Source organism: Petaurus breviceps, unplaced genomic scaffold (genome assembly GCF_028583685.1).
Source record: "Petaurus breviceps papuanus isolate PSGF00001 unplaced genomic scaffold, PetGlider_PUasm1.0 227, whole genome shotgun sequence".
NCBI lineage: Eukaryota > Metazoa > Chordata > Mammalia > Diprotodontia > Petauridae > Petaurus > Petaurus breviceps.
The window spans coordinates 8,255,338-8,282,042 of record NW_027185896.1 but is presented as its reverse complement, the minus strand read 5'-3'; the positions used below and the strand labels follow the sequence as shown (position 1 = coordinate 8,282,042).

The following is a 26,705-nucleotide window of genomic DNA, read 5'->3' as shown; positions in this document are numbered from 1 at the left end:
GCTGGGAATGGGATTTTACAGATTACAATTTTACAATACAAATTGCAGTAACAATTGTACAAACTGGTTTTACAAATTGATTTAGACCCCAGGTAGCCCATCGGTATGAGGTGTTACCTCAGAGTTGTTTTAATCTGCATTTCTCTAATCAAAAGTGATTCAAAGCATTTTTCCATATGACTATAAAGAACTTTTATTTTTTCTTCTGAAGACTGCCTGTTCCTATCCTTTGACCATTTATCAATTGAAGAATGCAAGTTTCTTCCTTTCTTTTAGCCTATTCTTAAAAGTTAGTGTTGAGAAATTCTTGGTATGGTTTGTATGGTGTATGGTCTGAGGTCACAGATAAAACTAAACAGTTTGCAGACTCTCACTAGTTACCAGGAATCTGTACTCTGGGAGAGAAGGCCTCTCTATGCTTCTGCTCCCCTCATTCCAACAGCAGTTTAGGCCAGGATCAGGTATGTATTAGGCTGGCCTTTGAAATCAGAGAATATGGGTTCAAATCTTGTCTCTGCCACTTTGTGACTTTGGGCAAGTTACTCTATTTGCCTCAGTTTTCTCATCTGTAAAATGAAGGATTTGCAGTAAATGGTCTCTTAAAGTCTTTTCCAGGTTGAAATCTGTGATCCTTATGGCCCATCAATATTTGTTACTAGATCGGACATAGTGGCCAATGCAGTTCAACAATTCTTTCCTAACCCCACGTCCCTCCCAACTCATTTGTGGGGAAACAGAAGCAAGAATTTGGGGACCTAGCTCAAGCCAGGGGAGACTAGGGGAGGAGACAGAAAAAAATAGACACAGATTCTTCTTTCAGGGAACATAGGAGAAAGGTCTTATACTTAGGGAACAAAAAGAAAATAACACAGGACAGTGTAAAAACTGACTTTTATCCAGTGCCAAAAGAGTGAGGGCAACATATTTTGTACTGATGATCCAGGTTGGTGCGGTCCTAAAAGTTGACTCCCTAAATGGTGATTATCTAAAGAATGGATGGATTTTGGGGGTGGCTAGGTGGCACAGTGAGTAGAGCACTGGTCCTGGAGTCAGTAGGACCTGAGTTCGAATCCAGCCTCAGTCACTTAACATTTACTAGCCATGTGACCTCGGGCAAGTCACTTAACCCCAAGTGCCCTGCTTTCCACCCTGCAAAAAGTATACATAAATAAATGAATGAATGAATAAATGAGTGGACAAATGAATAAGTAAATGAATAAATAAGTGAATAAGTGAATGAATGAATGAATAAAAAGGAAGGAAGGAAGAAAGAAAGAAAGAAAGAAGGAAGGAAGGAAGGAAGGAAGGAAGGAAGGAAGGAAGGAAGGAAGGAAGGAAGGAAGGAAGGAAGAAAGAAAAAGAAAGAAAGAAAGAAAAAGAAAGAAAGAAAGAAAGAAAGAAAGAAAGAAAGAAAGAAAGAAAGAAAGAAAGAAAGAAAGAAAGAAAGAAAGAAAGGAAGGAAGGAAGGAAGGAAGGAAGGAAGGAAGGAAGGAAGGAAGGAATGGATGGGTTTTGTATTTAAGTAGGATGAGGGCCGTTTCAGACAGAAGCTCTGTGTGTGTGTGTGTGTGTGTGTGTGTGTGTGTGTGTAAAAAAGTGTAAAAAGACTGAAGAAAAGGATATTTGTATTTCCCACTAGAGTATCCAATTCAACAAATCCTCACCACAAATACCCCTGGCAGAATCAGGCATATTTTTGTCCACTGCAGAAGAGTAAATAAATAAGTAATAAGAGAAAATATTTTTTTCTTAAATCATCCCACCAGATGAGAGAAAAAGAATGGAGGGAGGAGAGGAGCCAAACATCTCTAAGACCAAATCTCCAAGGTTTTATGGATCAAGTTAGGTATTCTCCCAACAAGGACCCCGTCTATGATTCTTGTGTTTTCTAACTCTCTCTTCTCTCTTCTTCCAGGCACACGGAAAGGAGCCGCATAAAGATACACTTCTTGGGGTCTCCTGATTCCCCTGACCTTCCCCCTCCCCACTAGTGAACAAAAAGACTGTGGGGCAAAGGGAAAGTTTGTTTTAACATAATTAAAAAGACCCCAAATCTTTTTCCCTCTTTTTTTTTAATCTGTGCCAACTTTTCTTCTAACAGATTCCTTGAGTTTCTCCCAAGCCAGGACCTTCTCCTCACTGAAAAGTATAGGGTAGAATTGCTTACAGAACCTTACATGGCACTCTTCTAAAATAAAAGGATCCCGAAAAAGAGATTTAGCCAGGTGGCACAGTGGATAGAGCACCAGACCTAGAGTAAGGAAGACCTAAATTCAAATCCAGACTCAGACACTTAAACCTGTTTGCCTCAGTTTCCTCATCTGTACAATCAGTTGGAGAAGGAAATGGAAAGCCACTCTAATATCTTTGCCAAGAAAACTCCAAATGGGGTCACAAAGAGTAAGAAATGACTGAACTGAACAAGAAAAGGAGATTCAGAGAGAGGCTCATTCTACTCATTCTGCCTCTCTGTCAGCCAGACCTCTGACTATCTGACACACAAGACCTGAGGGATGGAGAGTAGAAGGGGAGAAGAGGATACTGAAGTGTCCTTTTTTGGCCATAGACATATACAGGGATGAGAATATCTTAAGGTGATGCATGAAAGCAGGGAGAACAGAGGCCAATCAGAGCCCAGATTAGGGCCTGGGGCTTCTCCTAACTAGAGTAAGTAGGTACAGAGCTGTGACTAGAAATTCTAGTACATGAGGCCAGTTTAGGAATAATCACTATTAATAGCTAACATTTGTGTAACACTTTAAAGTTTGCAAATATAACTATTTGTTGGCTGTGTTACTGTACATATATAATCCCATTTGAACCTCACAAAAAGCCTGGGACATAGGTGTTATTATTATTCCCATTTTACAGAAGAGAAAACTAGGGCTCAGAGGGGTAAAGGGACTTGTCTCCTTGGCCACACACATAATAAATGTCCAGGGTATGATTTGAACTTAGGTCTTCTATACTATCAGGTCTAGCACTATTATCCACCATGCTGTCTAGTTCAGTTGATGGGGCTGGAACTCAGGCAGTTTTCTGCATAGCAAAGACAGTGTCATCATTTGTTGTGAGAATCAGCTCCTACCTGAGAGCCTAGATCATGCCCATGTGTGTGTGAGTGTGGGGCCCATCCATTTTGAGGCTTTCTGAGTTGAAACTCCTGGTACCAGAGCACAGCCTTTGAGAACCAATGGTCTGAGACATTACAGGTGAGTGACTGAGGCAGATTGGAGAAAGAAGGTCTTAGGAGAGGAAGAATTGAAGAAAATTGGAGGTCATAATGTTGGAAGTGTGATAAAGGTTAGGGTGAAGGAAAGATTGAGGCAGGTTATTGAGCTTATTGGGAAGGAAGGAAGGGTGACCTGAGGGTCCATGGATGTTCTGGATAGGATGGAGTGAACGTTAAGGAGAAGGGGTTGCTGAGTGGTCATGACAGAAGGGTTTGAAAGGGGCAATGAGGAGCCAGAACTCTGTCAGTTCCTCCTTCTGATTTGATGTGTAAGAGAAGGAATGACCAACCTTGAAAAGGAAGTAGCCATTTTTATATCTCCCTCATCTAAGGGTGCCTGGCAAATAGGTGATTCATAAATTCTTGTTGCTTATTTGGAAGAGCTGGGGTAGGGAAGGAGGGAGGGAGGGGGAGGGAGAGAAAGAGAGAGAGAGAGAGAGAGAGAGAGAGAGAGAGAGAGAGAGAGAGAGAGAGAGAGAGAGAGAGAGAGAGGAGAGAATGAGGAAGAGGAGAAGAAAAAAGACAAAACTTCCAGTAGAAGAAGAAAAATATGGGATCAGTGGAATAAGTAGAGGGCTTAGCCTTGGCAAGGAGGTGAACCACCTCACTCTCTGGCATTAAAGTAATGAAGGAGCCTATGGAACTGAAGACATAGATACGTTTTGTGGAAGGACGGAGGGAAATAGAAGCTGCTTTACACTGAATGTAAGTGGATGTACTTGTTCTCAGTAAAGTTAGGAGGGAAGATAATTCACTCCAGAGTTGTCAAATTCACATAGAAACTGGGGCCACTAAGCAGCATAATGACTTAGAAAACCACATATTAGCATTATCTATCTTCTATTGCATTTTCATTTATTTTGTTAAATACATTTCCCAATTACATTTTAATCTGCTTCAACTCACTCCAGAGTATTGAACAGCAATGCGGAGGGTCACATGTTTGATGCCTCTGGAATGACTTGAAAGTTGGAGAAAAGAAGTTTAGAATGAATGACTGTGAGGAATATGATAAGAAGTCAATCAGAAATGAAAAAAGGATTGGATGGCTAGATAGCATGAATTTATGATGAATTCATCAGCAAGATTTATTGACTTCCTCTAGCAGCAGCGGCAGCAAGTGGGTATTAAGGTAGCAACCATAGCTGATATGGGATTATAGAAATGCAGAATTTCGATTTGACCTATGATCCATGGTCCCCAAAACACTGTGTTTACACAAACTGAGGCCGATCCTTGGAGCTGACCCCAGAAAGGAATCCCTGGCTCATTGTGTCTTCACTCAGGAGTTCTCTGTGGTAAATCTCAACTGTAGTTTCTTTAGACATAGGTTATATCCAGGTTTCCCCAAATAAAGTAACTGAATCTCCAGCTCCCATACAAGAACTCAAGGTAAAAATATGAGGATTTAGAATAGGAAAATATTTTACCCCACAGAAAACACAAAGGACTCATAAGAGCCCATAAACTTATACAGAAAATATATATAATCAGCCTATAAACATCCCTGTAGGAAGACAACCATAATTTGAGGGTTGCTAAACAAGCAATATTCTTTACTATCAAGCCAGCCAGTGCTCTCTTGATTCACTAAATGTAATACTGGGAGTGGCAAAGCTCATTGCTTCCTCAAGTCACAGGTCCCCTTACTGAACCTGCAGCCAGAGCAGTCATGTTGGTCATCTTCTTCGAATAAGGAAGTACCATTCCAGAATTGCATAGCCCATTGTCTTTTCCGGAAAGGATTCTATTCAGGAACGTTTTCCACTTACACTTAGCCCAAGTTGAAAAACATTTGTTTCTGCAGGAAGTATTGGCAGAAGGTTGGGTCTTTGCTATCTCCTCTTGGGTGGTATAGACCCACATGTGGCTCTCTGCCAGGCACTTTTGCATGGTCTCTTGGTGTTGACCTGTGCTTACAAAATTCTGGATGACAGGTAGTACAGTAGATCTAGAGTGCATGAGTGATGAGATCTAGAGTCAGGAAAAGCTGAGCTCAAATATGACCTCAAACACATACTAGTTGGGGCAGCTGTGTGGTGTAATGAATAGAGCACTGGCCCTGGAGTCAGGAGGACCTGAGTTCAAATCTAGCCTCAGACACTTAACACTTACAAGATGTGTGACCTTGGGCAAGTCACTTAACCCCAATTTTGCTGCCTTCCCCTCTCCAAAAGAAAAAAAATACATACTAGTTGTGTGACCTTGGACAAGTAATTTAACCACTCTGTTTCTCAGTTACCTAATCTGTAAAATTAAGACTATCTGTATTATAAAATAAGGTTGATGTGAACATAAAAATTGTTTTCTCTATATATATATATCATATAATATTTATGTAAATTCCTTATAAATGTCAGATGTTATTTCTATGTGCTCTTCAGATTTGGAAAGCTACATGTTTGGAGCATCACACATTGTTTTGGAATAAATTGATATATGTTAGTTTTGCTGATCAGCTCTCTCTCCCTCCCTTTCATTGTTATAAGAGATAGTTTCCACAGTGGGAGAGGGGGAAAGGGGTATGTTGAGAAATAAAAGCAATGTAAGAACAAAATGTTATCAATAATATATTTTTAAAAATTGCTTTCCAGAATTGTTAGCACAATTTGGAATAATGCCAAGAAAGTGACCTATAGCAATGTTCTCACTGCTAGGAATACACCCCCAAGGAAGTCAGAGATCTCATCTACACCACAACTGCTGACATTTCACAACAACTTCAAGTCTGGTCCTCTTCTGGCTCTGTCCTTGCTGCTCCACTCCACTCCTGTATCTGACCACTGGATTGGTATAGTGTGCCAATACGCTTGTGGGAATGAGCTCCCCAAGTCACCAATAATTGTCTATACCATAGTACCTGGTAACTAAGGCATCACCAGTGGTAGCAGCCAATGCTCAATGGCAGCCAAGTGGCACCTAACTGTTCTCCATCACCCTCAGCTCCCAAATGTGAAGTTAACAAATGAGTCACAAGGTGATTGAAGTCTAGAAGTTCCATGACTGCCAAAGTTTGCACAGCTAAAAAGAGTCACGATTCAAACTCAAGCCCTGTGACTCTATTTTGCCCTTTGCCCAGATCAAATCTAGTTTGGTCCAGTATAGTTCGGAGTGCTACATTTTAGGAAGGACTTGTCCAAATGGGGCATGTCCCAAGGCAGGAGACTGGTATAGTGAGACGCCTGGCTCTGTTGAAGGAACTGCAAGATACTTAGCCTGGGAAAATTAGGTATGGTTGTGGTGGCATAGGTATAGACATAGACTTAGTTATAGGTAGGGGTGGAGGAGGAGGAAGGGATAACATTACAACTTTCCTCAAAGTATTTGTCAGCCTGTTCCTTGGAAAGCCCAGGAGCCTGATGAGGGGATTAATCTTTTTCTGATGGATGTTAAAGAAGCAATGAATTTCATGAGCTACAGAGAAGCAGATTTCAGTTCAACATGGAGGCAAACTTCCTAATAATTGTTGTTATTGAGTCATTTCAGTCATGTCCAACTCTCTGTGACCCCATTTGGGATTTTCTTGGCAGAGATACTGGAGTGGTTTGCCATTTCCCTCTCTAACTCATTTACAGATAAGGAAACTGAGGAAAACAGGGTTAAGTGACTTGCCCAGGATCACACAAGCTAGTAAGTGTCTGAGACCAAATTTGAACTCAGGTTCTCCTGACTCCAGACCAGGTGCCCTATCCATTGCACCAGCTAGCTGCCCTCTGCCCTCCTAACAATTAGAGCTATCTTAAAAATGAAATGGGCTTCCTCATAAGGTAGTGAGTTCTATATTGCTAGAGGTCTTCAAGTTGTTGTTTGTTCTTCATTTTCAAAGAGACCGTGGCATCAGGAAGGTGATCATGACTTGCAAGTGAATTGGATTTAAGTGTGTGTGGGTGGGGAGCTGTGCAAAGTTACCAGTCTCATTTTGTCCTCCAGAATCATCTGGTTCCAGGTGAAATATAAATTAGGACAATTGGAGATGGCCCCTGATGCAGTGGGAGATCATGACCTTTTTAATGTAAGGTCTTTCCCAGGTTTCAGTTTGACTGAGGCAACACCCATTCAGTGATTCAAGTAGAAACTTGTCAGGGAGATTATAGAAGAATTTTCTGTTCAGAGTATTCAATTCCAGATTCAAGACCAATTAGGTGGTCTTTGAGGCCCCTTGCAGCTGCAGGTCTATAATCCTCTAAGGTTCCAGAATGTTCAAGTAATTTGTTGAAGGCCACACAAGTAGCAAAGTGGGGACTCAGACATGGATGCTCTGATCCCAGCATTCTCCCCACTGTGTGCCAATGTGGATGCTCTACCCTGCAAACACACAGGGCTTAACAGGTCCTCACTTCAGTTCATGTAAACATTTTAATTGCATCTTTAATACCTTCACATGGAAACCCTCAGTATTAAATTACACCTTAATGGGAATGCTAAATTATCCACAGACCTTGGAACACACTGAAGGACCAATATATTTATAGTTTCTCAAAGCAGGAATTTATAAATACCATTCCCTTAGCAAAGCCTTCCCAGGCCCTGGAACTCCTGACAGGTAGTATTTATGCTACAGAAAAAGCCGAAAATTCACACCCTCTTCCCCCACCAGATACACACACACACACACACACACACACACACTCTGAATCCGCTATATCTCCTGTTGACTGGAATAAATGTGCAGTTATCATGGGAAATAGGAGAAAGGGCAGAGGTTGGTGGGTGAAGGAGAATTTTAGATACATAATTAATCAACAAGCACTTATTACACATCTATTATGGGTCAGGCACTGTGCTAGAAGCTGAGAATACAAATACAAAAGTTACACAGACCTGCCTTCAAGGAGTTTATATTTTACCTGGTGACAGAAAATTTTTTTTAACTTTAAGGGTGAACGGGGTCCTCATACAAGACTTTGAACCTCTCTAATGAACCTGTCAAGGAATATTGTGCACTAACATGACTAATATGGAGATGTTTTATATGATTGCACATATATGACCTATATCAAATTGCTTATCATCTCAGGAAGGGGAAAGGTGAGGAAGGGAGGGAGAAAATTTGGAACTCAAAAATTCTTTTAAAGTGAATGTTAAAATTGTCTTTATATATGATTGTTGAAAATAAAATACTATTTTTTTTTCAAAAAGTATTGTGCATTATAGTTATTTGTGTTTATGTCTTTTCCCCATCCTGAGGAGGGCAAGGACCCTGTCTTAGATAAAATTTGTATGACTTCCAAGGCCTAGCACAGAGCTTTTCAGGGCAGCAGAAGTTTAATAAATATTTTTCTGAATTGCATTGGTTGAATTCAATTGGGGATCTGCTCCCTGAGTGGAAGATCTGGCTATAATGTGGTCAGCCCAACAAACAGACAAGATGCCTTGCGGGGTTTTTGCCCAAGGCCTCTCTTTTCCCCCTTCTTCCCAGTTCTGGTCAGATGTGGGGCTCCCCATTTCCAGGGTCTGCAGGTACAGGTAAAGCAGTATCTACTGAGAGGTGGGCAGAGAATATGAGGTGGCTATGTCTGCCTTTTGAAAAGTGTCGTTGCTCCATGAAGGGGGAAGGGGAAAGGATCCTCAGAATGTCATCATTGCCTTGTGAGATGAGACCTGAGCTGGCCTCTACTTCCCACTCCATCTCCCACCTCCTCCAGGTGCCTCCTAGCCCAGTTCCTGCACCCATTAAGATGGCAAGAAGTTTGCTCTCTGCTTACTCCCACCCAAGCCAGAGTCGGGAAACTGTCTTAGTTTGGTAGCACCAGAATTATGGGGGAAGTTACTTTAGATGGATTTAGTGTCTACTCTGGGGATTAAAAAAGCAACAAAAGTCTGATCTTCTGGCCTTTACAGACATACAGACAAAGGTGTACGTGTTCATACATTCACACACAAAAATTCACAGGCATATGTGCTTCTACAAATAAACATGTGAGCGCATGCGTACACGCACACACACACACCCCAGGCATTTGCAAAGGTGCAGCTAGATTAGCTGGAGTGGTCAGGATAGCCCCTGATAGAAATCCTCTCTCCCCAAGGCCAATCCTCATCCAGATGCTAACCCAGCCACCATCACCCCTATCTGTTGGATTGGTGGGTGTGCAGGGTAGACAGTCCTGAGTGCTTCTGATTGCTTCATACATCTCTTAGCCCCTCTTTGGTGCCTCAGGGATACAAGTAAGGGTCCCAAGTGTCTCACCCTTCAAAAATATAGCTCTATAGTCCATAGGGTAGTTGATCTATTAAGCAATCCCAGGAGGTCTACTTCCTTATTGAAAATAGGCCTAAGTGGGGGTGGGGAGAGGAGGCCATTCCATGAACCACTGGTTTCCCTCCCCCACTAACTCCAGATCTACCCACTCCCTCACCAGTGACCTTTTCCATGAGGAATGGAAGTAGCTGTACCAAGCATGCAGGGATTCCAGCCATGGGTCAGGACTATAATGAGAGCCTGCCCAGATGCTCCTTCCCTTGCTTTCCCTAAATCTTTCTCTCTCTGCCATTTCTGTCTTTTTCCATCTCTCTCCTTCCCTCTTTTCCATCCCTGCTTCTTCTCTTCTAACTATTCCTCACTTCATCTCTCCTCTATCCCTATGTCTCCCTTTCTTTCTCCTTCCTGTTTTTATCCCTCCCTCTCTTCCCCCTCACCTCTTCTCTTTTATCTTTTGTTGAACAGAGAATACACTGTTTGGGGACAAGATGAGAGTAGGGGACAGAAAGGTTTTGTAGGTATGATGGCTTCACCTTCCCATAGTCCTGCCACACACACACACACACACACACACACACACACACACACACACACAAAAGCCGACCACTAAACTTGGCCCAAGTTTTAGTCTGTTGTGCTCATAGATTCCAACTTCTTTGATCATCAGTTTAAGCCAGGTATTCGCCTGGTGTGATTTGCTTGAAGTCTAGGGATGAAGGGTCAGAGGAGGGGAAAGAGAGAGGGAAGGTGAGGTACAGAGAACCAGTGAACTGTGGAGTTGGCTGATGCCTCCCGCAGAGAGGACCCAGGCACCCCAGGTGCCATTTTTGTGCTATATCATGGGGTCACTGTCTCTCCCCATGCTGGACTGTGATGGCAATTTTATGTCCAATCAGAGCTTTATAAATTCCAGGTCAGGCAGCACTGTGTGCGCTAGAAATAGAAATGACCAGAAGACCTTCAAATCCCATGAGCTGACTAGAGTTAGTACTGGCCATTGAGGGGCATTGTCCTCCTTGCCACCAGCTGCATCCCAAGACTGGGAATGATGCCAGTCAAGCGTTGATGGCGTTGGCCACATCAGTGAAAACCAGCCGGCTGGGTCTCTGCATTGGGCCCTGGTTCGTCAGCAGAATCTGTGAGGAAGTAGCAAGTTGAAGAATGTCACAAAACGAGGGGAAATCCCTTAGAGACCACTCAGGCAAAACCCACCATGTCACAGAAGCGAAAGCTTGAATCCTAGAGAAGGAAAGAGACTTTCCCAAGGCTACACAGTGAGTTCACGATAGAACCTGCTAACAAAGTTGATGGTAGAGTGGATAAACAATATAGCCCATGAATGAAACTAAGTTACTAATTGTAACTAAGAAACAATGAATACAGAGAAGCCGAAGGCTTCTACTAACTGATACAAAGTAAAGTAAACAGAACCAGGCAACATACATGATGATAATGTGAATGGAAAGAAGAGCAACAGCAAAAAATGAGACGCAATGTTGTGAAATTCTAATGACCAAGCTTAGCCCTAACAAAGAGACAAGAGGGTGAATCTCTACTTTCTTAGAAGGGGTGAGGGAATATGGGTATAGAACATTATGTCTTGGTGGATGTTTGGCTAGTTTTCTTGACTTCCTTTTCTCTCTTTTATTCTTTGTGCAGCAGGATAGTTCTCTGGAAGAAGAAGCATGCGCGCTCTCTCTCTTCATATATGTGTGTGTGCATGTATATGTGTGTATGTATGTATATATATGTGTATATATACATATAATCATATTTTTCTATATATAATCTATATCCACATTTATATAATTTTCCTATCTATATATTTTATATCTATAATCATGGTGTGTGCACATATATACACATATACATATATGTACACATGCATGTATATGGATTTTTTTTAGAACCAAGGCTTACGTATGCCTTGCCCTTTTCCCCAGACTGAGTTCCTCTCCTATCACCCCATAAACTCTAATCCAGAGATAGGTACACAGCACGTGTACATAACTGCACAATAAATGAACTCCACGTTACCTTTCCAGTCCTGTCTCCTATTGCCTTCATCCACATCCTCCTGATTCCAGACAAACAGGATTATTCATTGCTCTGGAACATGGCCTGTGCTTTTCATACTCTGTACATTAGACTATGCTGTCACCTATGTCCATAACATTCTCTTTTCCTCTTTTTGCCTGAATTCCAAACTACCCTTTATAATACTTGACAGAGACAGAGAGAGACACACACACAGAGATAGAAAGACAGAGACACACACAAACAGAGATAGAAAGACAGAGACAGAGAGAGACACACACAAACAGAGAAACAGAGAATTCTGCACCTTGTTCTGAGAAGCCTGTGCTGAGGCTGCATCTCTCCCATGCTCCAACAACTCTTGTTCCAGCTCATCTTGCTCCTCCGTGGGGTCAAAGTTATACATGGGCATAAGTTGGTGACGAAGTTTCTCCAGCCTGAAAGCAGAGGGTGGGGTGGAACGTGAAGTCCCCTCTCCTCTGTCCCTTGTCTGCTGCCAGTGAAGGCCTCACTCTGCACACAGTGGGCACTGAATACTTTATTAAGTGGCCTAAGACATAGCCTGGCTAATGAGTATGATGGGGGAGGCAACAGGTGCCAGTAGGGAGAGACAAGTGCAGGCCTTCTTTTCTCAGCCCCCCCCCCAAACACTTTTTTGGTTGTTGGATTTAGAGTTAAGAGGTCTAGCTTAGAATCACCCCTCTGCTTATTAGTTGAGTGACCTTGAGCAAATCACTTCAGCTTTCTAGGCCTGTTTCCAGTTTGAATAAATGACCTCTAAAGTTCCTTCCAGCTCTAAGGACCTATGTACCCATAAACTGATAACCTTCATCTCTCCCTTACTCATTTTTTAGCAAGTTATTTAAAGGGTTGGTAGGGACTTTGAGGGCAGGGCCTCCTATAACATGTTTCATTCACACTTAAGGCCTCCCCATGGGTACTCAGGACCAGGACCCAGAACCTATAGGTACTCTATACTGATTGGCTATAAAATATGCCAGTGACTATATCCCTGATCGAGTCTTATGGGCAGTCCACTCTGCCTTACATGTGAATGGAAGGGAGTATATATGAATCAAAGGAGCAAATATTAATCACAAGTATTTATGTTTGCTTTTGGAATTCATAGACTGTTAGAATTAACAAGGACCTTAGAACACAGAATGTCAGCACCTGAAGAAGATGTGAGCTCAATTCCTAACTCTTATACATTATCCCTAGCAGACTCCTCAAGGTCAGGGAATATATCAATTTTCATCTTTTTTTTTTCTTAATCTCCCAGCTAGAGATTGAACAATGGGAAGATCACTTAATCTCTCTGTGTCTCAGTTTCCTATGTGCAAAATGGGTATAATAATAACTGCACCTGTGAAGAAAGTATCTTTTCAAACTTAAAGGGCTAAGACAAGCGATGTAGTCTAGTAGATAAGAGGGACAACTTCAGATCAGGAAGGCCTGGGTTCAAGTCCTACCAATAACACAGAGGTTGTGTGATCCTAAGCAAATTATTCAACCTCTCTGTACCCAAGACAGTTGTCTAAAGTTATAAATATATCAATATAAATTCCAGAGAAGGTACTAGTCTTCACTGATAGAAGGGAATTTCCTACACCAATGAAGTCACAGATTTGGACCAAAAAAGGTGACAGGGGGAGGGTAGAGAAATGAGGGTTAGTATTGTTCTCCAAAGGATTCTTTGGGGACCTAGGAAAAAGTGTTCTCCCCAGATCTATAACCATGTCCTAGGATCAGGGATCTGATCTCCTCCCAACACCTCAGCCCAAAGTGTGTGTGTGTGTGTGTGTGTGTGTGTGTGTGTGTGTTTCTCCCTTCCCTGCCCACAGTTTTTTCCCCATGTTTCCCCCTCTTTGCTATGCTCCTGATATTGAAAGCCTGGAGAAAAAAAAAACGAGGGGATTACCTCTTCCTTTTCCTGATGTACAGAACCTAGGGGAAAAGGAAAGACAAAGTTATTGCAGGGTGGGTAAACCCTCCCTAAGCAAAAGGAAGGAAAAGGAGGTGCGGTTTTAAGTCAAGCATTTGGTAACATAGGTGTCTAGGGGAGGGCAGGTGACATAGATTGACAGGAAAGAAGAAGCAACATATAGAACCAGAAAACCTGAACAAGGTTTTATTAGCTGTGTGATCGTGTGTAAATGGGAACTTCAGTTTTCACTTCTGTAAAAGGAGGATAATAATACTCTCACTACTGATCTCACAAAGCCATAAGGAAAAGTTCTTTGCAAGCATTAAAGTGTTAAGGCAATGTAAGTTCTTATTATCCCTAGCAGATTTCATGGGGACAGCTAAGTGGTGCCAATAGTGCTTATGTCACCAGACCTGAAGTCAGGAAGATTCATCTTCCCGAGTTCAAATCTTGATCTCAGATACTAGCTGTGTGACCCTGGGCAAGCCACTTAAGCCTGTTGCCACAGTTTCCTCATCTGTAAAATGAGCTGGAGAAGGAAATGACAAACCACTCCAGTATCTTTGCCAAGAAAATGCCGAATGGGGTCATAAAGAGTCAGACACAACTGAACACAAGATGTTAAGCTCCTTGAGGGCAGGGATCTATAATTTTTTTGTTCACCTTTATATGTATCCAGTGGGACTTTCACAAATGTTTGTGGAATTAAATTAATAGGATTTCCATTCCTGGTTTACACAGTGCTCCTACTCCCCACCTTAGTCAGTAGATCACTGGTGATCACATCAGGGGCTAAGCCTTTTCAGGGTCCTTAGCAAAGCTGAGGAAGGGGGTGCCAACTTTGCCCATCTGTAGCACACCAACTTTCACATGCCTGTTTTGTCTACCTGACACCTTCCCCAAACATCATCTTGGGGTGGAGTAGGGAGACTAGAAGCTGTGGAGTATCCCCTAGAATTCATAAAGGTTCCCTTAAAAGGAGGAAATAACTTGGATAAGGTCCCCTTCTTTGAGCGAGACCTGTATCCTCTACCCTACGCCTTCCTCCAGACGGGGGATGGGGGGGTCTCTGAAGGCAAACGCTATTTTTCTTCCAAATCATCAGGGCAGGACTCTGTCTCTGACTCACACCAGGGGCTGAGTACTATAGGGTACTGGTTCTATATCATCTACAAACTAGTTATTCCCTTCGAACTGGGGCCTTGATCTCTCCCTTATTCTTGAGTTCTCTGAAGGCAGACGCTGTCTTCCCTCTTCGTACTGGGAGGCTCCCTGAGGACAGGGGAAGCATGCTCCTCTCAGACCAGGGGCTCCCTGAGGTTGGTGTTAAGGTTCCCCTTCAGGCCAGGGAGACTTTGAAGATACAGGTTGGATGTCACACTCAGATCTGACCACCTGAGGAAAGGGACGTGTACCCCCTTGGACCAAGAGCTTCCTGAAGAAAGAGATTGAGTGACCCGCCCACACCAGGACTCCCTTAGTATAGAGGTCAATTTTCACTCAGAGTGAGGACTCCTTTCTCTTTTCCCGTTGTTAGTGGACAAGCAAGTTCTTACTGTTATGGAAATAATAGAGGGAAAGGGAATTTTTCTGGGACAAAAGTTAGGGTCTGTAAACATAGACCATTTAGGCTCTAGGGGCAGAAGGAAGGGGAAAGTTGGTTGTTTGGTTTGTGAGTTACAAAGGAAATTGACAAATAGGTTTTCAAGGCACCTCCCCTCTTAGAGGGCCAACAAACCAAGGCAACTGAAATTCTTTCAATTCAATTCAGAAAGATGCTCTAAACTGGAGGCATGGAGCTCTGCTTTGGCCCAGGCCCAAATCTCAAAGAATTTATAACCTAAGGGAGAATCACAAAAACAGATACCTGGGAGAGTGAGAAAAATGCCTCTGAGAGGATCACGCAAAGCCTCCCAAGACTTTTCAAGGAAGGAAAGGCCCCTTTCACTTGGTAAGAGGATTGGGAGAGCCAAGAAGGTTGCCTGGAACAGGCAGCACCTAAGGTGGGTGGGAAGGGAGCCTGAGCTAGAGTGAGATAACCATGAAGCAGGGGAATCTCCCAGTCTGATGAGGGCAATAGGCATTGGCGGTGGGGGTGGGGGATGGGGACATCCTGAGAGTCCTTTCCCTGGAAATAAGGACATAAGCATTTATTAAGCACCTGCACCATGGTAAGCCTTTTACAAATATCTCATTTGATACTCACAGCAACCCTAGGACTAGGTACTATCATTATCCCCATTTACAGTTGAGGAAACTGAGGCAGACAGATTAAGTGATTTGCCCAGAGTCATACAAGCTAGTAAAGACAGGTCAGGGGCGACTAGGTGGTGCAGTGAATAGAGAGGGCACCAGCCCTGAAGTCAGGAGGATTTGAGTTCAAATCTGGCCTCAGACACTTAACACCAAAAACTAGCCTGTGACCTTGGGCAAGTCACTTAACCCCAATTGACCTCCAAAAAGAAAAAAAAAAAGACAGTAAGTGCCTGAGGTCATATTTGAACTCAGGTCTTTCTGACTCCAGGCTCAGCACTATCCAATGAGTCACTGAGCTGCCTTGAAGAAGCAGTCAAAGCCAGGGACTAGACTCACTCTCCTGGCAACCAACCTCCCCACTCAAGGCCCTTCATTGACATTTGTCAAGTAATACAGCATAATTTTATATATTTGTGTTTTATCCCCCTACTATACTGGAAACTGTAGGAGGGCAGAAACTATGCTTTGCTGAAGACTTGTTATCTCCCTAGTATCTGACACAGGCCTTCACACTTTGAAAATATCTGTCGAATTGAATTGAAAACCTCCAGGTTAGGAAATGAATGGGAAGGGAAAGACTTTCAGAGCTAGAGGAAATCCTAGACATCAAGACCAACTAATTCATTGCCAGTTTTGAAGTGGAAAACAAAACCCAGAATGAGGGACAGTCTTACCAAAGTCAATGGAGTGAGACCTCCCCTTTTACAGCCCATTAACTGAGAAAGATTTAGGAACATATTTCTAGGAGCCCTATCTATCCCTGGCATGTGACCCCACCAACTTGGAATGCCTTCTGGGTTTGAAAAGGTGGCAACCTTTCTCTGCCAGCAGAAAAACCTTTCTCTGCTAGCTAAGTTCTCCAGCCTTCATTCCAGCTGAGTTTATGCTCCTATTTTTTTCCTTCTCTGATTTGGTTTTGCACTTAGCCTGGGCAAAGCACTTAAATTCTATCCCATAGGTAAGGAAGCTAAAGCTTCCCGGAAAGAGAGTGAAACCCCAGACTTCTGGGATCTTTATCTAGTTCCTCTCTCCATTCAGATGGGAGAGCCTCAATCAGTAGCACGGGCAACACTTATATTAGAGCTGGAAGTATAGCAGTATATCAGAGCTGGAAAGAACCTTAGAGAGAATCTCATCCAAACCACCCATTTTACAGGTAAGGAAACTGTGGCCCAGGAAGATAAAGTGATTTGCCCAAGGTCGATCAGCAAGCTAGTGGGATCAGAGCATAGGATATCTGGCTCCCAGTTTCTGTTTCATCCCAGAAACTAGGTATATTTCTTGGCATTAATACAAAAAACTGAGCAGATACTTGTCATTCTGCCTCAATGTTGAATCACAGGCCAACAAGGTCCTTGCAATTTTAAGGGATTATCATAAGTGCCAACTGAGCTGTCAAAATAAATGATGTGTATAATCAAGGTATCTCTCTGCCTGCTTCAGGGTCATGGAAAGGACACAGGCTCAACCAATCTTGGTGGTTGATGCCCAGCAGGCATTACCCAAGGAAAGAGAGTCTCACCATGGCCTACCAAATAGAACCCTAAGAGATAAGGAGTCCAATCTCTGCCACTAAGGGATGGATGGATGACCTGGAGCCAGTCCTAAAGGTCTGGCCTTCTCCAGGCCTCCATTCCCTCTCCTGTAAAATGAGAGAAATTAGGTTAGGTGATCACAAAGGGCCCTTCCAGCTTTAATATCCCATAATTCCATGATGATTGCTAAGGTCTGGGATACTGTGATTTGGAAGATGACAGGGTCCTATCTACTAATGCCTGTCATGACTTTGCCTCTGACAAAAAATCCCCTTTGGAGTCAGAGAATCTGGGTTCAAATGCTGGATCTTCCATTTACTGTGGGATAGATGTGAAAACACACTGATCACCTCCCACCCCTGCCTCCATTTGTGGGTTTCCTTAAAATGAAGTAAGCCCATGTTGTCCTCCTTTTTCATCCCTTGATCTCTTACCATCGCCATAGCCAAGCCAATCACAGTGATGATTCCAAAGGATAGTAGCATTGTCCCCATGTTGGCCCCACTGCTGGCCACATCTGGAATTTTGGTGCCGTTAAAGCTGGTAGTTTCAGGACTGAGGGTGGCGCTCTCTGAAGCAGCCCCCTCTGTGGTGGCCCTCAGGTCAGGTTCTGGGGTGGGGGGGCTGCTTCGGTACAAGTCCTGAGGGGAAGCTGGACTGTAAGTCATCCCAAGGCTCTGGCCACGTCAGGTCCAGTCCTCCAACAACTGTCCCAAGCTGGACGGTCTTCCAAAGGTTTTAAGCAGATTGGGGTTTCCCCAGGGCTTTCCTGGGAGGGTCTGCCTCTAGCATCATAAGCACAGGCTAGCACAACATCTCCCAATGAAGAAGGAGCCTTGGTTTCTGAGCCCAGAGATGCCAAATGTCCAGAAACGCTGAAGTTGTGGAAAAAAACAAATAGGGTTGGGGGTGGGGGTGGAAGAAAGCTGAAATTTGAAGACAAGTGAAAAATCTATGAAATCCTTATTTTTAGAACATTCTTTACAGGATCTGAGGTCACTCTGTTCACTTAATAACATTAACTAGATTGAACTGAATTTGCAATAAAAGGACCGTGTTTTGTATAGTTGAGGATGTGAAAGCCTATTTTGTCTTTTGTTTTTACTCTCAACATGTGGGAAAATCTTCTCCAAGAGTCGTCTCCATCAGGGCAGGGACGGGACCTTTCAAAGCTCTCAGAGGTTATGTCATGGTGAGTCGAACAAAGGCGCAAATGATTCTTGCACTCATGCCTCTGCTCCAATTTACCTTTCCAGATGCTGAAAAGCCTCTGCTCTATTTCTCCAGCCTCCTTGCATACAATGTTTCTTCATGTAACTTCTAGTCCTGCTAAACGGGACTATTCTCTGCCCCCTCTTCTTATCTGATTCACTCCCAAGTCCTTAGTTTTGCTCGAGCTATTTATTATATTATGCTTGGACTAGACTTCCCGCTTAAAATTATCCCCTCTTTTTGAGGCCAAGATAAAGGGGCACCTTCTCCAGGAAGCCTTCCTCAGACTCTCCCAGATGAAAATAATTGCTTCCTCCTTTAGTTTCTCATAGCACATTGCATGGAATGAATAAATCAAAAAGGATTTATGTTGAGCCAAACACTGAGCTAAGATCCAGAGATTCAGATAGCAAAGCAAGACCATCCCTTCTTTTAGGAGTTCACATTCTAATAGAGACATATCTCTTGCCTTGCTGCTGTATTGGAGTTGTCTGCTTCCTTCTTTTCCCCCTCCTCCTCCCCTCCACCCCACTTTAGAATGTAAGCTCATTGAGGGTAGGACTGGCTTGTATCTTTGTATCCCCACAGTCCAACACAGGAGCTTTGCACATAGTTGGGGTTTAATCAGTGTTTAATGATTTGATGTAATTGAAGTTGAGCTAGAAAGAGTCTGCTCAATTTTAATCTTATGACCAGCCTAGCAAACTGTCACCGGGAAGCTGGCTATCAGGTAAGGAAGCTTTTTAACCACTGGCAACTCATGAAAACCATCTCTTAAGGTGTGAATCAAGCTGCAATATGCATCAGTGAAGGGATTGTCCACACCAGTGAAATTATAGAACCTTGAAGAATTTGGGGGCATCTGGGTGGCCCTGTATAGAGGGCCTGGAAAACTCATCTTCCTGAGTTCAAATTCAGCCTCAGATACTTCCTAGCTGTGTGACCCTGGGAAAGTCATTTCACCCTGTTTGCCTCAGTTTCCTCATCTGTAAAGTGAACTAGGGAAAGAAATGGCAAACCACTCCAATATCTTTGCCAAGATAACCCCAAATGGGGCCACAAAGAGTTGGACATGATTGAATGACAACAGAAGAGCTTGGGGAGAAACCATTTCCCTCATCTCACTGTTTCTTCCTCCAAGACCATTATAAAGGCTAGGTTGATTGGTTTTGCTGAATTGCCTTTCTTTTTTGAGAGAGAGAGAAATTGATTTAATGGAGAATAATAAGCACGTGGGTTTTATTTTTTAATGGATGCCTTTTGTTTTTATATCATATTCATTTCTGAGTATCTCTCTCCCTGCAGAGGGCCATTCATTCCTTGTAACAAAGGCCTCTTTTTTTAAGCTTTGTTCCAAGGAATTGCTCAATGCATAAGGACAGGGGGAGGGATATTAAAAAATGAAGGCAACATAAAAGCTAAAGGTATTATTCAAAATACGATACAATGTGGTTTTTTTTTTTTTTAAGCAATCAGGGTTAAGTAACTTGCTCAAGGTTACACGGCCAGTTATTTCTGGGTGTGGTGCTAAGTATCTGAGCCCGGATTCGAGACCCAGGTCATCCCGACACTGGAGCCTGTGTTCTTACTCGCTGAGCCACCTGGCCGCCCCGGTATAATGTGTTTTTAAAAATCATATCAGGTAAAAAACCAGTGGCCTAGATTCAGCTGCCCAATTCTCTGCCTCTCTCTCAACAGACAAGATTCTGTGGGTTTTGCTGACTAGTTGGCTGTGGGTGAGAGGAAATTTTAAATGCCATCACTCAATAATCACAAAACAAATGAAACTGAATATTACAAAATTATAAAGAATAACCTTGGCCACAAAGAAGAAGTATAAGACTTTCCCCCTTCCTTTGAAAAGATGGTGGTCTGCAGATATAGAACATTACATATAATGTCAGATTTCTTTTTTTATATATTGATCAGTATTGCTGACTTTTTCTCTTTTTTCCATCCTTTTAAAAAATAAAAATTTAAAATAATTCTTAATTTTAAATTATTTAAATTTTTAAAATTCTCTGGGATGGAGAAGGGGAAGATGGACATGGGGAAAATCTAGGCAATGTAAAAACAAAAAATATCAACAAATAAAATCTATTTGAAAATTCCATTCTTCACATTTGAGAGCTAATGAGGTGGAGAGGAATGAGGGAGGGTAGGCATCCCACTACTTTTATCAGAGGGTAACCATCCCACTCCCATTAGGATACAGTATAGGCCTGTGGACAAAACCATCTCCTTTCTTCATTTCTTTGTTTCTGGATTTCTCACAGAGAAATGATACACAAGACACCATCCAGGATCAGCCACATAGTACCAGAATTAGAGTCACAGCTGGATTGGGTCTGAGCACTCAACTAGACCAGCCCCCTTATGTTATATTTAGGAAAATGGAAGCCTAGAAAATAGAAAGTGATTAAGATGAGAAGTCACTGCCCAAGGTTATGCAATGAGATAGTGATGCAGCCAGAACCAGAACCTGGGTCTCCTGGTTCCCAGGGTCTTTTCAATACCCATTACTCTTGTTCTGTAGCCCCAGTGACTTTTTCCCAACACAGGGCTGTCTTTGTAGCAGTCAATAGATTGTCTAAAATGGTTACAGAGGAAAGGAAATGGATTAGAGAGGAGTGAGACTGGAAGGACTATTAGGGTAGGGATTACTTTCACTTTTGTCCTCGTATCCCCATCCCCTACTAAAATGTCTGGCACATAGTAAGAGCATAATAAAGGCTTGATGAATTGAATACAACTCTTATAACATGCTTCTGTTTATGTTACCTTAAGAATGGAGTCGCTACACTGTAAAAAGGTTGGGAAACATTGATATATTCCATAAAGAAAGAAGATCTTGGATTCAGAGGGCTTGTCAGAAAAGAGATTGGATGAAATCTGATCAAATGAGTGTGTCGATAAAAGTCTGCAAAGCAAAGAAAAGGGAGGCATCTAAATGACTAAGGGACAAAAACTATCAGCTCTACATTATTCAAGGTCAGTTAGGTAACCTCAAAATGTGGAGAAGAGGAGACTTATAGGAAGTATTTAAAGAGTATCATACTTCCTCTCATTGGCTCTAGAGGGCCAAACCAGAAGCAATCAGTGGAAGTGGCAGGGAGGCAAGTTTGGGTTTCATGTCGGGAAGGACTTCCTCACTTTAGAGCCAGAGGCTGGGCTGCCTCCAGAGGTAGTTCTGGTCCTTCATTTGAGGTCTCCACATGATGGTTGTCTGATTCCTAAGGGGTATGTTTTAGAAGAGATGGGCATGGTTTGAACTAGATGGTTGCGGAGGTACCACCTCCCAGCTCAGAGATAATATGACTGTGAGGTGCCTTTCTGGGGTCCTGACCCTGACAAGCCTTCTGACCAATGGTTTTGGGAGGCTGAGATCTGACTTCTTCATGTCAACCTTCCTTAGCTCCTCGTTCTGTCCTCTCAGCATCAACCAAGTGAAGATGGTCTGGCACACTCTGCCTTGAACCCACACACTTCACACTGGCCTGCTCAGGTCCAGTGTGGGCCAACAAGGAATAAAAACCATAACAATATCTCTATTTTCTAGCATTAAGAGACTTGTTTGAATCCTGTTTCTTCTGTCCTTTACATTTTACAAATCACTTTCCTCACAACAGCTTTGTGAAGTCAGCAAATCCTAGTATTATTATACCCACTTTACAGGTGAGGAAACTGAGGCTTCAGAGGGGGAGAGACTTGACTAAGGCTGGGAAGCTGTAGGGTGGGAGGGACCTTAAAGGCCTCCACAGTCTGGTGCCAACCTATCTTTCCAGACTTATGTTTTATTACTTACTCCTTTTCACCCACTGTTTTGTTCCAGCTAAACTGGCTTCTTATCTATTTGCTGGATACAGCCTTCCATCTGTGATGGGCTATTAGCCCAACGGGCTATTCTTCAAGCTTAGAATGTTGTCCCTCCTCCTCACTGCCTCCCACAGGCTTGAGCTTCCTTCATGGCTTAGTTCAGCAACCACTTCTTATGTGAATCTCTCCTCCCCCTCCCCCTAGCTGTTAGTGCTGCCTTCCTCCTCAAACTACTTTGTATTTATTTATCTAGGGAGAAATTGTATTCCTGGTAGAATGTAGTCACCTTGAGGACAGGTTGTTTTGGGTCTTTGCCTCCTTCGCATCTAGCATAGTGACTGGTACATAGGAAGGACCTGTGGGTTTTTTGGATTGAAAAGTAAAACTGTGGGTATTTTGGTATGGTGTTTGCCTGTGAGAATGAGTATATGGGAATGGGCACAGGAGACTCACAGGTCTTGTCTAAGTTTTAATGTCTTTTATCTGTGAAATGGGGGTGACAATATCTGCCTTGCCTTGTGAAGATCCAGCTAGATACAATATGTGTGAAAGCATTCTGTATGCTACATACAAGTAGGTGCCTAAAAGATGCTTCTTGTTATCCACCCCTTCACAGCTAGAGGGGGCTCTAGAGAGCATCTCTAATCCATTTTGCAGATGAGGAAACTGACAAGCTATAAAGAAAATGACAAGGTAGTAAATCACCAGAGTCAGGGTTTGAACCCAGCTCCTCTGACTTAAAATACAGTGCTCTTTGAGTATCTGTATGTGCCTATAAGTTTGTGAGAAGTTATTGCTCCTGCTTATGAATGCAGGTATATAAACTGTGAGTGTGTATGCCCCCCCCCATTCAGTGTATGTATGTACCCCCATAGTGTAAGAATGTAATGAATGACAATTTGAAGGCAAGCGTGTGTGTCTGTGTGTGTGCATGTGATCACCACATAAGAAAAACACTGATTCCACCAACATGTTTTTTGGTCAGTTGGAACAAAATGTCCCTCAAAGTCCTGCCTGCAGTGTGACTCTGACCTGCCATCTGTCATACCTGGTTTTATCTGCAGTCCCTGGTACTAGCATGGATGAAGATATTTTCAGCAGTCCCTGACTCCCAAGTTCTGACTCTCCACCTCATGATCCCCTCTGTGACTCTAAATAAGACACCCTTAAGTGAGTCCCTAGACAAGCCAGCCCACCGATGATAGATTGAGACCTCAGCTTAGGGGACCCCTCTCTCCTCACTGTGTCCCTGGACCTTCTTTGCTCTGGAGGGAGGGACTAGAGGTTATGGGAGCCTGTTGCACAAGCTGATTTCCATTCTATAGAAAGAAAAATTTCTTTATCAATTAGAATCGTCCAAAAGTTAGATAGATTGCCCCAGGAGATTCCAGATCACCAGAAGCCTTCAGACTGAGTCTGGGTGAGTGCTTTTCTGGGATGTAGTAGAGACAAGTACCGCCCAGTTAGAGGGTGAACTAGATGCTCTCCAAGGTCCCTTCCAAATCTGATATTCTAAGATTTTGTGAAGGTGCCTCTCCTCTCCTACCTCAGTCCTTATCCCATAAATCACATGAGCCAGCCTCACAGCTCCACCCTCCTGAACTCTAGCCCAGTAGGATTCCCTTAACAATCCTTCTGGGTCTTCCTCCATCTTTCACTCGTACTGCCTTCAGGTCGAAAAGTGGACCAACCTTGGGTCAAGGCCAACTCTTCAGACACAGCTTGCTTAACTTGCTTCCCTCTATACCTCTACTGTTGTTCAGTCATGTCCAACTAACTCTTCATGACTGCATTTGGGATTTTCTTGGCAGAGATACTGGGGTGGTTTACCATTTCCTTTTCCAGTTCATTTTCCAGTTGAGCAAATTGAGATAAACAGGGTGGAGAGACTTGCCCAGGGTCACACAGCAGCTAGTAAGTGCCCAAGGACAGATTTGAACTCAGGAAGATGAATCTTCCTGCCTCTAGGCCCAGCACTCTAACCACTGCACCTCCTAGATGCCCTATTCTCCTACTGCTCTAGCTAAGGGCGTACAGGGAGGAGTGTGGGGAAAGTGGAGATGCCAGTGATCAAGCCAGTGACTTTGATAGGCACATTCACTTCGACAATTCTTTTCTCTCAGAGGGATTTGAGGATTTTAGATCTGGAAGAGATTGCCTTGCCCAACCCACTCATTTTCTAGATGATGAATCTAGATGATGGCCTTGTAGAGGTCATATAGATAAATGGTGGAGATGGGATATTAAGCCAAGATTTCTGATTCCTAATCTAGCACTTGTTGATTTCTACTACGTTTAATCTTTTCTCCTACCCTATTCTTTTTCCTTCCTTCTCTGGTCCTCCCCCTCCCCAATCCTGCCTCCTACCTAGTTCCTGCCATCCCATCTCCCTTTCCTATCCTTTTTGCTGTCCCATCCCCTCTCCTTCCTATTTCTTCTGTCTTCCAATCCCCTCTCTAAACTCACTCCATTCTAGTATTCTGAATGGAACAGCAACATATCTAGGATTAGGGGGTCAGGGGATCTGGGCTCTTGCTGTGCAACCTTGGGCAAATTGCTTTACCTCTCTGGGTCTCATTTTTTTCATCTGTATAAGGTGATTAAGAGTACATACATTACCTACTTCACAGGGGTGATTATGATGTCAGTAAGTTACTGATGTTACTACTGTCCCTTCTCTGGTGAGGCCTCCAAAATGGGGGGGGGGACTAGATAGGTGAGTTCAAAGGTTCCTCACAACTCTAAAATCTGATGATTCTGTAGAATGCAAAATAAAAACACTTAGTGCCTAGCGTTTTGAAGAGCACTGTGTGAGATGTTGAGGGAGATGTATAATTTAGAGAGGACAAATTCTCCACTTCAAGCAGCTTATACAAAAACTAAGACCTGGGTCTGCCATTGACTTATTGTAGGACCAGGGACTAGTCAAGTCACCTGACCAAGTTTCAATGTCTTTCATTTGTAGAATGGGGATGCATATCTGCCTTGCCTTGTTAAGATCCAACTAGTCATAATTCTTGTGAAAGTACTCTGTAAGCTATATACATCCTGTGCCAATCAACATGAGATAATCTATTATCTTATATGTGACAATATGTGAAAACATAGTATTATTCTTCCCTCCCCAGAATCCATCCCATGCCATCCCAGCCTGCCTTCCTGCCTCTCCCTGCCCCTCCAGTTTTCCCCTCCTCTTCCCCAGCCTCCCCTCCTAACCCCTCCCCTGGACCTACACTCAGCCCTGCCACCCTCTCCTCTTGCCTCCCCCTCCTGTGCCACCCACAGCCCTGACAACCTCCCCACCTGCCCCCCTCCCCTGGGTCCGCCCCCTGCCCTCCCAGCCTCTCTCCGATTCTCCTTCTGTGTGCCTGCCCCCTGTCCACCCAGTCTCTCCTTCGGTCTTAAGAGCTTGAATAAAAAGGATGGGATCAGCACTTACTTGGTTTTCGTTTAAGTCACTCTTGCGGATTTCCAGCTGTTGGCTTCGGTCGGCGCAGGACTGCAGAGGTGGTCCAGGAGCTGGGGGATGTGAGAGCCCCCCGCCCCCCGTTCTCCCCCTCCCCGATCGTCTGCCTACCCACCTGCCTGCCCGGCTGCCCGCCCGGCTGCCCTAGCTGCAAAGCCAGGTGCAGAAGAGCCCTGGCTGCCTCTGGGGGCTCCTTAGCGCACGGGGCAGCGAGGGGGCAGCAGGTTAGGCGAGGGTGAGGGCTGCTGCCTTCCTACCGGCGGGCACCGATGAGGCGAGTGACCTCAGCAGACCAGGAGGCGCTGGCTCTGCAGAGGGCAGCCTGGCACTATGCCCCGGCCTGATGGACTTGGCAGCGCCGATGCCAGGGCCTGAGCAGGCTCCAGCGAGGCCCGGGGAGCAGGCGCAGCTGTCAGAGCGTTTGTTTGCATTGTATTTTCCGAAATGCCTGGAGTACCTGGTCCCGCCTCCTCAGCTCGCAGACTTGGGCCCGCCCCTTCTCCTCCTGCCCTGCCTGGGGATTGGTGCTCGGACTGGGCTGGGGCTGAGGATTGGTTCTGTCGCCCGCCACTCTGCCGCTTCTCCTGCCCAGTGTCGTGCTCACCAGGCAGAATCAGCACTGGATTTGTGGCAGGAGGAGCTGGCATTCCCTTATGGAAATGCTGGTGGGGAACCAGCAGGGCATGGGCTGGCATCCACCAAATCACAGAACTCCAGGCCTGAGGGTTGGGGCTAATCTTAGAATCATGGAAGTGAAAGCTGAAAGGGCCCTTAGAGATCCTCTTATCTAGCCTCCTCATCTTACAGATGGGGAGACTGAGGCCCGCGCCCAAGATTTGTTTATGTCCCAATAAGAGACAGAGAAGAGATGCATCCCTCATCCTCGGATTTAAATTCCAGTGCCTCTTTAATCTAACCCCACCCCCACCCCCACTTTACAGAGAAAGAAGCTGACACCCAGAAAGGGGATGGGCAAAATCTCTTTATGCACTTAAGAGCATTAATCCTATTACACGATGGTA

The 26,705-nt window shown here is 43.9% G+C and overlaps 1 protein-coding gene across 3 annotated transcripts; it reads right to left on the bottom strand.

Annotated features, from left to right (window-relative positions):
* Positions 1-10,042: 10,042 nt before the first annotated feature.
* CUNH3orf18 (chromosome unknown C3orf18 homolog) lies at positions 10,043-26,156 on the bottom strand. 3 transcript variants are annotated; one of them, XM_069095636.1, is made up of 6 exons: positions 25,657-26,156; positions 24,837-24,974; positions 17,624-18,064; positions 13,393-13,418; positions 11,779-11,908; positions 10,043-10,570 (listed from the first exon to the last, which is right to left on the bottom strand). In XM_069095636.1, the coding sequence occupies exons 3-6, from the start codon at positions 17,855-17,857 to the stop codon at positions 10,490-10,492; spliced, it is 471 nt and encodes a 156-aa protein (XP_068951737.1). In that variant the 5' UTR covers positions 17,858-18,064; positions 24,837-24,974; positions 25,657-26,156; the 3' UTR covers positions 10,043-10,489. The 3 variants fall into 3 exon arrangements, with proteins under 3 accessions (XP_068951737.1, XP_068951736.1, XP_068951738.1); XM_069095635.1 differs by lacking the exon at positions 24,837-24,974; XM_069095637.1 differs by lacking the exons at positions 24,837-24,974; positions 25,657-26,156 and adding an exon at positions 21,183-21,493.
* Positions 26,157-26,705: the final 549 nt, after the last annotated feature.